This window comes from Pyrus communis, chromosome 10, assembly GCF_963583255.1.
Source record: "Pyrus communis chromosome 10, drPyrComm1.1, whole genome shotgun sequence".
Taxonomy (NCBI): domain Eukaryota; kingdom Viridiplantae; phylum Streptophyta; class Magnoliopsida; order Rosales; family Rosaceae; genus Pyrus; species Pyrus communis.
The window spans coordinates 12,961,532-12,975,519 of NC_084812.1; the positions used below are offsets into that span (position 1 = coordinate 12,961,532).

Here is a 13,988-nt window from a genome sequence, read left to right on the forward strand (position 1 = left end):
GTAATTTCTTATGATTATTGAGGGATAATATTGTGTTTTTAATCATAATTATTATTTTTAATAGTATATTAAATTATTTTAACTTAATATTAATTAAGATCCCAGTCGGTTTGAATGAAATGGAATAATAGGCATATGCCTTTGTCTTATTCATGTATTGCTTTGGCCACGTGGAGTAATGCATCATTGGGAGATTGATTTGATAGAATCTGGCAATGCCGTGTGGAATGATACGACTGCAATTTACAAGGCACGACATCAGATGATGAAGCATGCAAGATGGGGTAATTATCATCATCGAATATCCATGTTATTTTAATTAAATGGGATAATGCAATTGCATGCATTATCACATCTGCGGGAAATAGGGATTGCATGCAAGACCTGGAGTTGAAGTGGGACTGTATCAGGTTGTTATGAAGGAACACGAAGACTTTTTGGATGATGATGATGATAAGATGACAACAATAAGATAATTAACCTTTGGTTTTTTATGCTAAAAGATTTAGCATATTAGCATATGCTTTTATACTGTGAGTCAGCATGAAGACCTTTATGAAGCCAGATTCACTTAGCAACTCGTTCAGCCATGCATGCCGCAAATTTTGTTGATAGGGATTGCTCAAAATAGTTTATTATCCTTTAGTATCAAGATGTGATTTGTTGTTCACGGAAAAGGCTCTACAAGGTGGCCATCATGCGGTTCGGTATTATAAATACAAAGCTACACATAATGTAAAAGGACCTCCAATTCAACACACAACTGCCATGCGCAAACCTCTCAAACACTTTGAGTTTTTTTTTATTTTCTTTTTCGCCAACACATCTTCAGTTTGGATAAACAGCATTGTGAAGGCAACCTGCGAACATCTTCAGTTTGGATAAACAACATTGTTGCTATAGAATTAGCCGTTCCCGAAGCACCTTCAGTTTGGATAAACAGAACTGCGTCGAGGCCGAATGGTTATCTATCCAAGTCTCGGTCAAGAAGGATTTTCGAATTCTTATTGGTAGAGGTCATCTCATTAGCATCCTTGGTGAAGTAAGGTGTTACCAAGTTACTATATTCCGCACCTTGAGAGCCGAATTTGATATTGAACTTCGCAGAACTAGCAGCCTTGTCTTCAAGCTCTAGAACTCGAAGGCCGAGACGTGTTCATTCCTCGGCCGCAATCGCAAGATTAAGAAGTCAGCAACGCGCTCAACGAGACATCAACAAATTTTACTCCTAGGCCGACGAGTTGGCATGCCCCGCATCAACTGAATGACGTAGTTAGCTCATTAGTTACTCGGCCTGCGCGCCACTTAGGCTTTGTAATTTTTAGGATCAACACACCCGTTCAGACATTACCTTTGTTGTGAGCTTAGTCGGTCAATTCATGCATGCACCCACAGTAGAACATCTCAATATTGTTAAAAAGATCCTACGTTATCTCAAAGGGTCCATTGATAGAGGTATCCTCATGCGTAATAACCATTCCACTAAGATTCATACATACACTGATGCTGACTGAGCAGGCAGTGCAATCGATAGAAAATCCACCACTGGTTATTGCACATTTGTTGGAGGCAACATTGTCACTTTGAAGAGTAAGAAACAACAAGTCATTGCCCACTCTAGTGCTGAAGCTAAATATCGAGCAATGGTTACCACTGCATGTGAATTGATTTGGCTTAAAAGTTTCTTGTTAGGTCTAGGTTCTTGAGTACAACTCCTATGTCTTTAATGTGTGATAATCAAGCAGCCATGCACATTATTGCAAACCCAGTTTTTCATGAAAGAACCAAGCATATTGAAGTTGACTGTCACTTCATCAGGGCTCAAGTTTAGTCACAACTTGTCCAAACAGTTTTCACTCACAGTTATGATCAATTGGCGGACGTGTTCACTAAGGCTCTTTTGTCTGCACATTTTTAATGTCTTCTAGGCAAGCTTGGATCGACTATACTCCTCGGTCCAACTTGAGGGGAAGTATTGAGAGTTACCAACCCTAGACAAATTATGCCCTAGACAGATTATGCAATTCCAGAAATCATGGGTGCAGCATGGCTACACGACGCCTTTTGTGTTTCCTGACAGATTATGTGTAAATCTCTTCTTAGTCTTGTAGTTGGTTTCCTCCAATTAAGGAGTAGGGCTGATATCTAGTGTTTGGTGTAATCTCCTTTAATTAAGGAGTATAGCTGGTCTTTAGGGTTTAGTCTAAGGACCGTTGGATGTAATCGGCCCTTCTTTTCTTTTATATATGTGTGTCCTTGTACATTCACATTTAAGAAATACAAGAAAACTTAAACCAAAACTGCAACAGATGCAGGAAAGAAAAAAAGAATCAATCATGCAATTGAAAAATTGTCATAATACATGGTGTCCATATTAGCTGATCTACGTCTCAACACATGATATGATCCAACATAGAACCTGACAGGACATCCAAAATCAATATTTAGTATTTGCTCCTTTAAGTAATTGATTCACAAGTTGTTGCTACAAACTCATGACAAGAACAAGAAGAATAGAAATATACAAATTAAATACCTCCGGCCAACAATGAACTGCACTAGTGTGCAAAGAATCCATCTTAAAAGCATCCCTACAGTGAGCATGTTGTGAACCTTGTAGTCTAACCAATTTCCATAAGGAGGAAGCGAAGCATCGGAAGCACCATTGAGAATAAAAATATAGGAACCGAAAATAGGAAGCTAAGGAAAAACTGGTTCCTGTACATCTGAATCTCATGTTTCCGCTCTGCTTCTCTTGGTCTTGGAGGAACATATATACAAGCTTGCCTGGTACACCTTGGATTCATGGCCAGCTTCTTCAATACAACGTATAAGAGATCTTGGACCTGTGAGGTCTGAATCATAGGTAATAGTCACCTTCTTCTCTGCCAAGTCGACTTCAACATTACTTACTCCTTCAACTGATTCAACGACGGATTGGACAATAGTCATATCCTCTAGAGAATCAACTCCTTCAAGTTTTAGATGAAGTTTGTTGACATCATTCCCAGAACTAACCAGTTCAGCCCCAAAGCCAGCATCTTCAATTGCTTGAATAATGCAACTAGTATCAGTGAGGTTGGGATCAAAGCGAACCTTTGCTTCTTCCAGGGATAGACCAACAACTGCATTTCTCACTCCATCGACCATTCGAAGAGCGCACTCAACAGACTCGGAGCAGCTGGTGCATGCCATTCCTTTTATCCTCAGTCGGCATACTGCTACATCTTGTTGTGGAAATTCAGAAACAGGGAAACCAGCATCTTCTACAGCTTCCTTAATTTTTCTTACCTAACATAAAAAAACATTATATGCTAAGTGCTCACAAGGCATACTAATACATTACTGAAAAACTTTGGTTTGGTAATCGTGTCTAACAAATGTTTTTGAAATTTTTTTAAAAGATGAGTTTTTTGAAGAAAGGCGGAAAAATAGCATCTTAGAGAAGTCCTTAAACTTCACTCACATTAATGAGCTCTGGTATACAATTGACTGCAGCTTGGCCTTCAATGGGCGACACTGTTGCACTCTTGATCCCATCAAGCTTTCCCAACACAGATTCAATCGTTAATGCAATTATTTATTCATTACGTCTGTTAATTAAACAGCTGAGACCTTTCTTTAAACAGTGGTGATCATTTGAAGTGACCAAACGGGTCAAATCCCCCCAACGAGTTCTCACCCTGCACCCCAGAAGCCGAACCAGCTATTTGCTCCTTGTATCCAAAATAGAAAAGCTCCATTAACGATTGAACATATCATATCCGGAATGAACATCCAGAGGATGAAGTTAACGATTGAACATGTAATACAAGGAATGAACATTCAGGGATGAAGTTATTCATTACATTACTGGAACCAACTTGTCCTTGAACTCAAAGGAAGCAAACTCACTTTGCAACCATGCTAAAACATAGAGACAAACTACAACAACCACAATAACTTATAACTACTAATTAATTGCAAACTATTGCAATTATTTATTCATTACATCTGTTAATTAAACAGCTGAGACCTTTTTTAAACTGTGGTGATCATTTGAAGTGACCAAACGGGTCAAATCCCCCCAACGAGTTCTCACCCTGCGCCCCAGAAGCCGACGACGACCCGCCTCCACCAGCATCAGAGGAGGAACAGTCCCTAAACATTCCCATCGTCGAGGGGTCATACATGGGAGGACCATGCTGGGGCCCGAAATAATATCCCGGCCCATAAGATGGTGGCGGGGGAGGCATCATTGCAACCTGCCCAGCATGCCCGGGAGGGTAATAGTCCATTAGCTGGCGCTCCTCCCTCTTCACAAACTGAGAGCGGTCGGAACTCTCAGACTCCCGGTAGCGTTGGAGGTAAATGGTGAGGGGTTCGACGTAGTTGTCAAACCCAAGCTTTCCCATTGCCCAGAGGACATCCTCAGCAGTGACAGTCTTGCGCTGCTCGCGCTGGCAGCGCTCGTTGGCCTCGCCGGTTATGAAGGCGATGTACTCGGACACACACTCCTGCATGGTCTCCTTGGCGTCGTCAGATATTTTTGCATGCGGGGGTAATATCCTCCGCATTATGCGTATCACGTTGGCTATCGGCATGTACCGATCCTGCTCGCGAACGAGGCACTGCGGGGCCCTCTGTTCAGTGTTGTTGTCGCTACTGCCGGCCAGGGGCGGATTCATTACAGGACCTGGGTTGTCGCAGGACTCTCCGGAAGATTGGAGAATCATCTGTGAAGATCGTTGAGGACCACCCGACTGCCTGGTCCCGTGCTGGTTTTGGAACTCCATGAATTTGCAGCGCGGCACCCAGCAAAATTTAGCGAAGATAAAGAAAGTTTAATATTGTCTTTAATGACCTGGTCTATGTAATGGGAATACAAGTAGTAGACCACGTGTTTTAATAGAAATGTGGAAAGTTTTATTTTTTAAGTTATTAACTTTTTAGTACACATATTCTATAATTTATTTAATGACACATAGTATATCATCCCATGTACCGATTACATTGAAAAATCTCTCCTGACCTAGACGGTGCCGTTTTGAGCCAGGCCATTCAAAAAATTAAAACTCTTTTTCGTCTACAAACCCGAGACCCAACTACTTCTCATGCAATTCCCTCTTTTAATTAGCACAAAGCCCCAAATACACCCATCCAATACAAACCTTACCCCGGAACCCCACCACAATTATTCCACCTCTATCTTTCCATCATCACCTCATTACAATATTGAATTTCAAATAAATTTTATGATTTTGGTCTTATGTGTATTAGATGAAAATATTCATATGATTATTGTGATGTAGTTCATGATTATTTTATAACAATTTGATCATTGTTGGTTAATTTATAGAGAACTTTTATCTATACTTTAAAAATCACATTTTGTACTCTTCGTAAGTGTAAATTTTTTTCCCATTTTAGAAAGTTTGAAATACAAAGTGATATTTTTAGAGTGCAAATAATAATTTCTAATATATATATATGATGTCTTTGTTAGTTCATATGATTTTTTATTTTGATTAGATCAAACAATCTGATCTTGGAATGTTTCTCTCTAGCATCAAATAGTAATTTATTGTAAAAATTTTCAATGTTATTTTCATTTAAGTAATTTTGAAACTTTTAAAATCAGGACCATCCAACGTTGAAATCCTGAATCCGCCACTATTGCCAGCGCAGTTTGGCAGGCTTGCTGGTGTTTGCGATGGCATTGTCGCCGTCGGAACTGTTGGCGTTGGCTGCGTGCAAGGTGGGAAGAAAACAATTAATGTAAGTCAACTAATTATTCACTGTACAGATACGCTCATAAATGAGTAACTTAAATTAGAAAAAAAAGAGAAAAAAGAAAAACTTATTTGTGGAAACGAGGGCCATGCAAAACTTACCCGAGAAACGTTGAAAGTAACAATTTGTGGTCACTTAATTAATGGGTAAGGAAGACATGGTTTATGGTTATATTAATCAGGGTGAGGGTGTATATTAATGGGTTTTGAATCATTAATTGTCTGTGTGTACGTATGTGCAGATATTGTAAATGGCATGGCCAATCAAAGAGGTTTTTGCCACTACTTACCATAAACTGTATACCAATATAATGACAGTTGATGGTAAGAATGCCTCACATATTCTTGTATTAATAACTTGAGATACCATAATAATGTTGAATCTAGTCTATTTTAATTCTTATCTCGTTGACTTACTCCTAATCCTATTTGGTTTGTAAACTTACCACAAGGAACACTTAATACACAGTTATGGACGTGTCCACCCTTGAATCTAAAAATTCATTGAATGCAATGTGTGATAGAAATGTCAAATTCAGTGAATAATTAATTGGAAAGGGATCATTTCAGGATCCCTTCCACGTAATCCACCATGGCCAAAAATTCCGACCATTGAAATTTGATCAAACGGTTAAAGTTATTATAACTTTTAATGGAGCCTCCTACTTTTGGAGGAGGATTCTCTACCCTCCTAATCTCTCTACCCTTCCATCCCCTCCTATTTGAATGGTTACGGTTAAGCCACGTCAACTTCTTATATTGATTTTTTATAGAGATAATGAGACAAAAAATAATGTGTGAGACGAGAGGATGGAAGGAGATGGGAATAGGAGAGTAGAGAATCTTCCTCCCTTATTTTTAACCGTTGGATCAAGTTTTAAGGACCCATATCTATGGATTAGGTGGAAGACATCCGAAGAACATCCCTTTCCTAATTAACTTACTTGAAATTTACTATAAAATTAGCAACAATCAACGAATATCAACCATTTACGTAAATACGAATGATTGACCATCCATAAAATTGCATGGACTGTTAGTCTTTGACGTTTGTTGTCTTTTCCTATATAGACTATTGATAATCTAAATAATCGGGGTGGATAGTGATTGACCAAAGAACGATGTGCAGACCATAAACCCTAACATGCGCGTAAACTTCACGAGCTCACTTGCCCGTGATTATGTTTCCACAGTAAGCTCAAAAATCAAAGAATAAATTGACACCTCACGCGCTTGCATGTCCACGTATCACCGTGACTGTGTAAACGGCTCTTTTAAGAACCGGAAAATTGGGTCCCACACAGGAAACGGCTCTCCTTATGGGTCCTACCTAATCCCTCTACCACTGTTCAAAACTCGTTTCCCAGCCCGAAACCCTATCAGCTCCTCAAAGTTTTTCATGTGATGGTATATTGCCTTATAGCGACTCAAATTCTTCTGTAAAATATCAGATTTGAATATGTATGTGTGTGTGTATATATATATATATATATATGTGTGTGTGTGTGTGTGTGTATATATATATATATCCTCTAATATGTAAAGAAAAATACAGATTTTTGAGTGACTGAAACCCTTCTAATTTCTAATAATCAAAGTAAAGGCAGAGCTAATAATGTTTTTCATATTAAAGAGAAACAATTATAATCAGACAAAAATTAAGCCAGTAGGTATATCTACGTGTGTGTATATTACAGATCATCACAACTCCACTGCAAGCGTAGAACCAGATATCCATGAGTGGTTACATAAAAATACAACCTATATTTGAGCAAACGTTACTTTGAAACGAACTAGCTAGATGAGCTGTAACAAAAATTCGGCCAAAAACTAATAAATAAAAGGGGCATTTAGATCTGGGTAAAAAAAATTGTTAGCAATAGAGCAAAATAATGTAAAAAATAACAGAAAATTTAATTTTATTCTAACAGGGAAGAAATACATTTGACTTCCTCCAAAAATTGAACACACAAATAAATAAATAAACACGAACACACACAAACAGTATCAAGCAGGGAAAATCGTCCATGAAAAAAATTGTGTTAAAATCTTGACAAAACAATGAATTTCCTAAAAAATCAAAGATATGTCTATGATATCAGTAGTTTAGCACACAAGGAGCTGAGACAAACACAAAATTAAATGCAAAAGACCACCAAATGCAGGATCGAATGCAAAAACTTTGAGATCGGCCTTGGAAAAAACTATATTTGGGAAAAATGGGAGAGAGGAAGAGAATAAATTTTTGTCACTAAATTTTGAAGAGAAATAGACATGCATGCAATAAAACTCCATAAACAAATAAGAAAATGAAAAAAAAAAAAAATCAGAAAACCAACTCTTATTTTATATATGTGCACACACACGTATATAAAATCATCAAGAAGAAATTAAAACAAGTAATATGAAAAATATATCAATAAATAAAAGAGCAAAGCAAGATGCTATTTGCTAAGAGAGACATTTACCAAGGTTTGATCATTTTGCATGCCTTGGAGGAAGCCCACCACCTATACGTTCCATTTTTGTCACTGCTTTTGCTATCTCTGTCTTTCTTCTCTCTCTCTCTTTCTCTCTCTCTCTCTCTCTCTACCTCACTACCTCTATCTTTTTCTCTCTAGTTCTCTCTGAAACATGTTTTATATTTTTATCTATGTCTGTTGAAAGGGTAGGAGTCTAGTCAAGTGAATTTATAGCTAGAGCCAGTAGGGGTGGAGTGCAAGTGGCGAACCGGCATTGTAAACGAGAAACCCAGAAATGCCGGTCATAACACACATTTGTGAGTTATGATTGGACAAGGGGGATGATTTTACCGGGAGTAATAGGTTGTCCGGTCAATAGCCCTTGAAAATTTTTTGATTTTATTAGCTAGGGAGCAATGTAGTGAACTTTTAACCACTAAAACCATCTCCAAAGGAGATTTCAAATTTTGAACCCAAAATTTAAATTTGACAGCTTATGTGGCATTTTGACATATTTTCATGATTTGCTCTCCACCCGATATGTCAAATTAAACTATTATTTTATTACATTATTATTTTTTTCTTCTTAATTCTATCTTATACTTTAAATTTTACATATAAATAATTCATAATAAAAGTCATATTAATTAATACTAATACAAATAATCCAACAAAATACAACCCCTTAATTGAAAATAGAAGAAATAAAAATCCAACTCAATAATCATCACCTTTGCAGCAACTCCATAAGCAAGCATCCTTATAGCAGTAATGACCTTTTGTAGAGGTGATAAACCAAGACAACCCGATCGATCCTTTTTTTGAGCAAAGTATGAGTCATAGGCTTATGCCGCACTTACAATTCGAAGGGAAAAAGAGGTCGACGCATCCGAAATATACTTTGAAATTGAGTTGGAGAGTACACTGGATGTTCAACAAAATAATCATTATAAAGTCTTTGGTGCCCATCGAGTCGTCTTCTATTGATATATGCATGATCTTTTATGGAACCACGACGTTTTCTCATTCCTGTCTCCATGTTCTCTTGTTCATTTTGTAAAGCAACCAATTCCAGCCTTTCCAGTTCTTCATTAGACTCAGAATTAACAATACTCCAAAAATGCTCCTCTGCTGAATTAGAAGATGAGTCTGAAGAAATTTGGGGCATGTTCACAAAATAACGAATGATACCTGTTGAAGAATGAATCATTGTATTTTACAAAGCAACAACGTTGCTTAAATTGAAACAAATTTGCTGATTAAAAAAAGAAGAAATAGGTAGTGTTTTAAACAAACGCTACCGTTCAACAATCAATTGCTTAAATTGAAACAAATTTGCTGATTAAAAAAGAAGAAATAGGTAGTATTGTAAACCAACTCTACCGTTCAACAATTAAATAATAAATGACATTTAATAATAAAGGATATTAAAATATTAATAAAAGACATTTAATAGTTAGTAAAAAAAAAATTTGAAGCTGCTGTCAAATTTGACAGCAAGCCTCTTTGCTGCCATTCCATGTCATGCTACATAAAATTTGGCATTTCAATTGGAAAAAATTAGTGGTTGTCTTTTTTTTACTGTTATAGTTTATGTGGACAATTTGGCATCTCCTTTGGAGATGCTCTAAGGGTTTTTTCAACGACACTTGAAAGTCTTATATGTATATTCCCAGGGGTGTGGATCCTATAAGGCTTATATGTATATTCCCTGGCATCGCCCAAGGGTGTGGATCCTGTAAGCCTTATATGTATATTCCCATCTCTACCTAACACGAGGCCTTTTGGGAGCTCATTGGCTTCGTGTTCTGTAGGAATTCTGAAGTTAAGCGAGTTCGCACGAGAGCAATCCCAGGATGGGTGACCCATTGGGAAGTTCTCATGTGAGTTCCCAGAAACAAAATCGTGAGGGCGTGGTTGGGGCACAAAGCTGACAATATCGTGTTACAGTGGAGTCAAGCCCGGAATGTGGTAGGGGCCCGAGCCAGGATGTGACAATTTGGTATCAGAGCCAATCCCTAGCCGGTTGTGTGCCGACGAGGACATCAGACCCCTTAAGAGGGTGGATTCTGAGATCCCACATCGCCCAGGGGTGTGGATCCTGTAAACCTTATATATATATATATTCCCATCTCTACCTAGCATGAGACATTTTGGGAGCTCACTGGCTTCGGGTTCTATAGGAACTCCGAAGTTAAGCGAGTTCGCGCGAGAGCAATCCCAGGATGGGTGACCCACTGGGAAGCTCTTGTGTGAGTTCCCAGAAACAAAACCATGAAGGCGTGGTCGGGGCCCAAAGCGGATAATATCGTGCTACGGTGGAGTCGAGCTTGGGGTGTGGTGGGGGCCCAGGGCAGAATGTGATAGTTTGGAAGACTAAATTTATAAACAAAATTTTATAAATTAAATGATATGAAAGTTGATAAATATGTTCAGTTTTAATTGATTACACATCATTTAATTTGCAAATTGTGTCTACATATTTAGCCTCTATTACTCTGAAAGTGTAGGATATAAGAGTTTGGTTTTTTGTTTTGTTTTGTTTTTTTTTTTTTTTTTTTTTTTTGGGGGATGTAAGGATCCCGGGGATTCACCAATCATGTCCATTCATCGTATATCATGCGGTTAGAAATTATTATAATTTTTTATTTAAAATTAAATATAAACCGTATCAGACGAAAACTGGCCCATGATGTACAATGAATGGACACGATTGGAGGATCCGGAGAGAATCCTCATTTAATAAACTGCTATTTATTTTCGTTTATGCAGTCGTTTGCAATAAGTACAGATCTTCTCCGGGTCCAAAAAACTAAGCCTAAGGATCAAACGATATGGGCCGTTGAAATTTGTAGCCGTTGGATCAAATTTCAACGGCCTGGATCATTTGATCTTTAGGCTCAGTTTTTTTAGATCCTGAGAGGATCTGTACTCGTTTGCAATTGCAAAGTACTCTCTAAAAATGTAATTTTCTTAAGTCAAAGCATCCTATCATTTTATCATTGATGGTCACATAGTCAAGCACTCTTATTTTTTATTTTATTTTTCCTAAACAAAAAATAAAATGTGTAAGTTGATACAATCATTGAATTCATTAACTAGTGCATTGTTGTATGTAAAATTACCGTATCAGGTAAATTATTTACGTCTTTTACAAAATTAGGAGATTCCATATTCATCAATCTCATTATGGAAGGGGTAAATTATTTTCTTTTTGCTCTCGACGGTCCCAAATTTAAGAATACAACACAGAAAATTTAGGCTTGTCTTAGCACGAGCGGTTTTTATTTTCTACATCAGAATAAATTTCTATAAATTATTTATGATAGTTGGATAATGACCAATTATCACCTTCTGTACTCCAGTATGTTGGAGATTTCATATATATATGGCCTTTTATGCAAAGGGATCCACATTTTTTCTTCAAAAAATGAGGATTAGGTGTGGGGCCCACTCCACATAAAATTTCAACGATCTGAATCATCTATTTTGTAAGTCTCGATTCATAGTTCATCCATACAAAAATTCAATTCAATCAGAGACCATTTTCCTATTTAATTATTAAAATAAAATTTTATTGTTTATTATATAACAAAGTATTCGTTAATTTTTTTTGAACCCAATTAGATGTCTTAAATATTTTCGATTTAGCTAATATTTTACAAGGATGATCTATGAGGTGCAACTTAAAAATAGGCAATTTAGATCGTTAAAATTCGATGTGATGTGGACCTCACAACTAATCTCCATTTTTATAAAAAAAAAAAATGAGGATCCTTTCTCTTAAAGGCTTCCTATATATATAATGAAGGGAACTATGGAGATTTCTACGGAATTTCTAATGACTTGCATGCATACACAATTCAGAATTTATATACATAACCAATGGAAGTAAAACAATAAATAGTTATGGAAATCCCGTTTAAGAAGCATAGGTTCATAGTTGAAGCATCAAAGAAACATATTGAAGAACAAAGAGAGGGATTTGTGAGTTGTACCTTTGGACCTAGACTTAATTCCAATGATTGAACACCTCCAAGATCTCTTATGTGGAACCATGTTTTTCCAGGGTCGGATTCACACGGATCGGAATACGCATACTTTAGAAGTCCGGTCATAAACACAAGAGCTTTCGATGCAGAGTAGATTAACGGGGCCACCATCATCCTGTTCCGGAATTGGTGGTCAAAGTACATTGACTTCGCTGAGATAGACCATGCTTGTTTCGCAAGATTCAGGAACCTAATCTAGCAAGAAATCAACAGGTTTCTTATAGTCTTGAAGTCCTTACAATCTAAAGACTAGCGTATGCTGCAAGTAATCATACTCCTAAGAGAATGCCAAATCAACTTCCTAGATATCCTTATGGATTTTCCTGGTTCAATAAGGATTTTACTATCATAAAAGGTCTCCTCCAAGACTAGTATAAATACACACTTCTAGGGTTCATATCTGATAAACCAATCTTTGCATACTTATTCCCTTGCATACTGCTTGAGTCTTAATATTTCTTACTAACTTGATCTTCAGAAAGCCTTTGACCGGCACCCCTCCGGGTCTTTAGCTTACTTATGGTTGTTCGTTCTTTTACAAGTTAATGAGTTTAGGCATCTCCACCACAAGCGGCAGAGAAATTTGGTTCCAACAATCAGTGCTTTCGTTGAGAGTTGGACTCAAGAACCTCTTAACCATATCACTTTACCACAAACATAAGTGTTGAAGATAACTTTGTTAACGCTAGCGTTAATACCTAACGACTCTTTACCTTTAGTCTGATCGGTGCAAAAAAAAAAAAAAAAAAAAAATCTAGGGCAAGAAAGATTCCATAGGCCAAAGACCTGGTATCAGAGTAAAGATTTCCAACTATTGCGATGGAAATATTTATAAACACTAAGTTAGGGAGGTAGCGTTTTCCCGAATCAACGCTACCTAGATATGAGACCATGATTTTCCAGGGTCAGAGTAAGGCTGATCCGAATGTAGTTACCTCATAATTTCGATTGTGGACTCACCTACTTCGAGCTAAATTGGGCCAAACGGAGCATCGGTGCCATCATCACACTGTTCTAGGGCAAGAGGTGGAGTCCTAGCGACTATGCTAGATGACCATGCTTGTTTCGAAAAAGACACGATCTAATCCAGATATAGACATAATCAGATCCTTTATAAGTCTTAGTGTTCCTATAATATAGGAATTGGCGTGCACCGCAAGGAATTACAAGTCCTAAAATGGTGCAATATCTACTTCTAGATATCTTTTAAGATTCTCTTACCCTAGAAAGATCTCTCCCTACGATATAGATACACATATCTATGGTTCATCTCTAGTAACGTATTCTGTATACTTGAATTTTATTACCAATTGCTTGAGTCTAAAACAGTTCACTGACTTGACTGACGGAGAGCCTTTAGCTGGCACACCACTTCGATCCTATCTTGCTCACAATTGTTTATTGTCTTGTAGGTTACTCAAGTTTTTGCACTTCGCATATGGTGTTACGCGAATTTTGTTCCAACAACTAATGTTTTCATTGAGTGAGAATTCATATTCCTTTCTACCAGATCACCATACCAACTGACATGTTTACTGAAGAAAGCTCGGTTGATGCTAGTGACGACCTCATTGCTCCCACGATTGAAGCAAACCAAGAATATGACAGGGTAACTGTCATAGATGAGATGTGGGAAAACGTGGTGAAAGTTTATTCGTCTCTGCAAAGTGTCCGATGAAGTCCCCAGGCTAAAGAACTTGCAA

The 13,988-nt window shown here is 37.5% G+C and overlaps 1 protein-coding gene across 1 annotated transcript; it reads right to left on the minus strand.

The window, feature by feature from the left end:
* Nucleotides 1-4,034: 4,034 nt before the first annotated feature.
* LOC137746562 (nuclear transcription factor Y subunit B-3-like) lies at nucleotides 4,035-4,775 on the minus strand. The gene has a single exon (XM_068486580.1). It carries the CDS (start codon nucleotides 4,773-4,775, stop codon nucleotides 4,035-4,037), a length of 741 nt encoding a protein of 246 aa, XP_068342681.1.
* Between the last annotated feature and the right edge of the window lie 9,213 nt (nucleotides 4,776-13,988).

Bases quoted from the DNA above. Each gene is read 5' to 3' on its own strand.
- LOC137746562 (XM_068486580.1), bottom strand. From the start codon at position 4,775: ATGGAGTTCCAAAACCAGCACGGGACCAGGCAGTCGGGTGGTCCTCAA.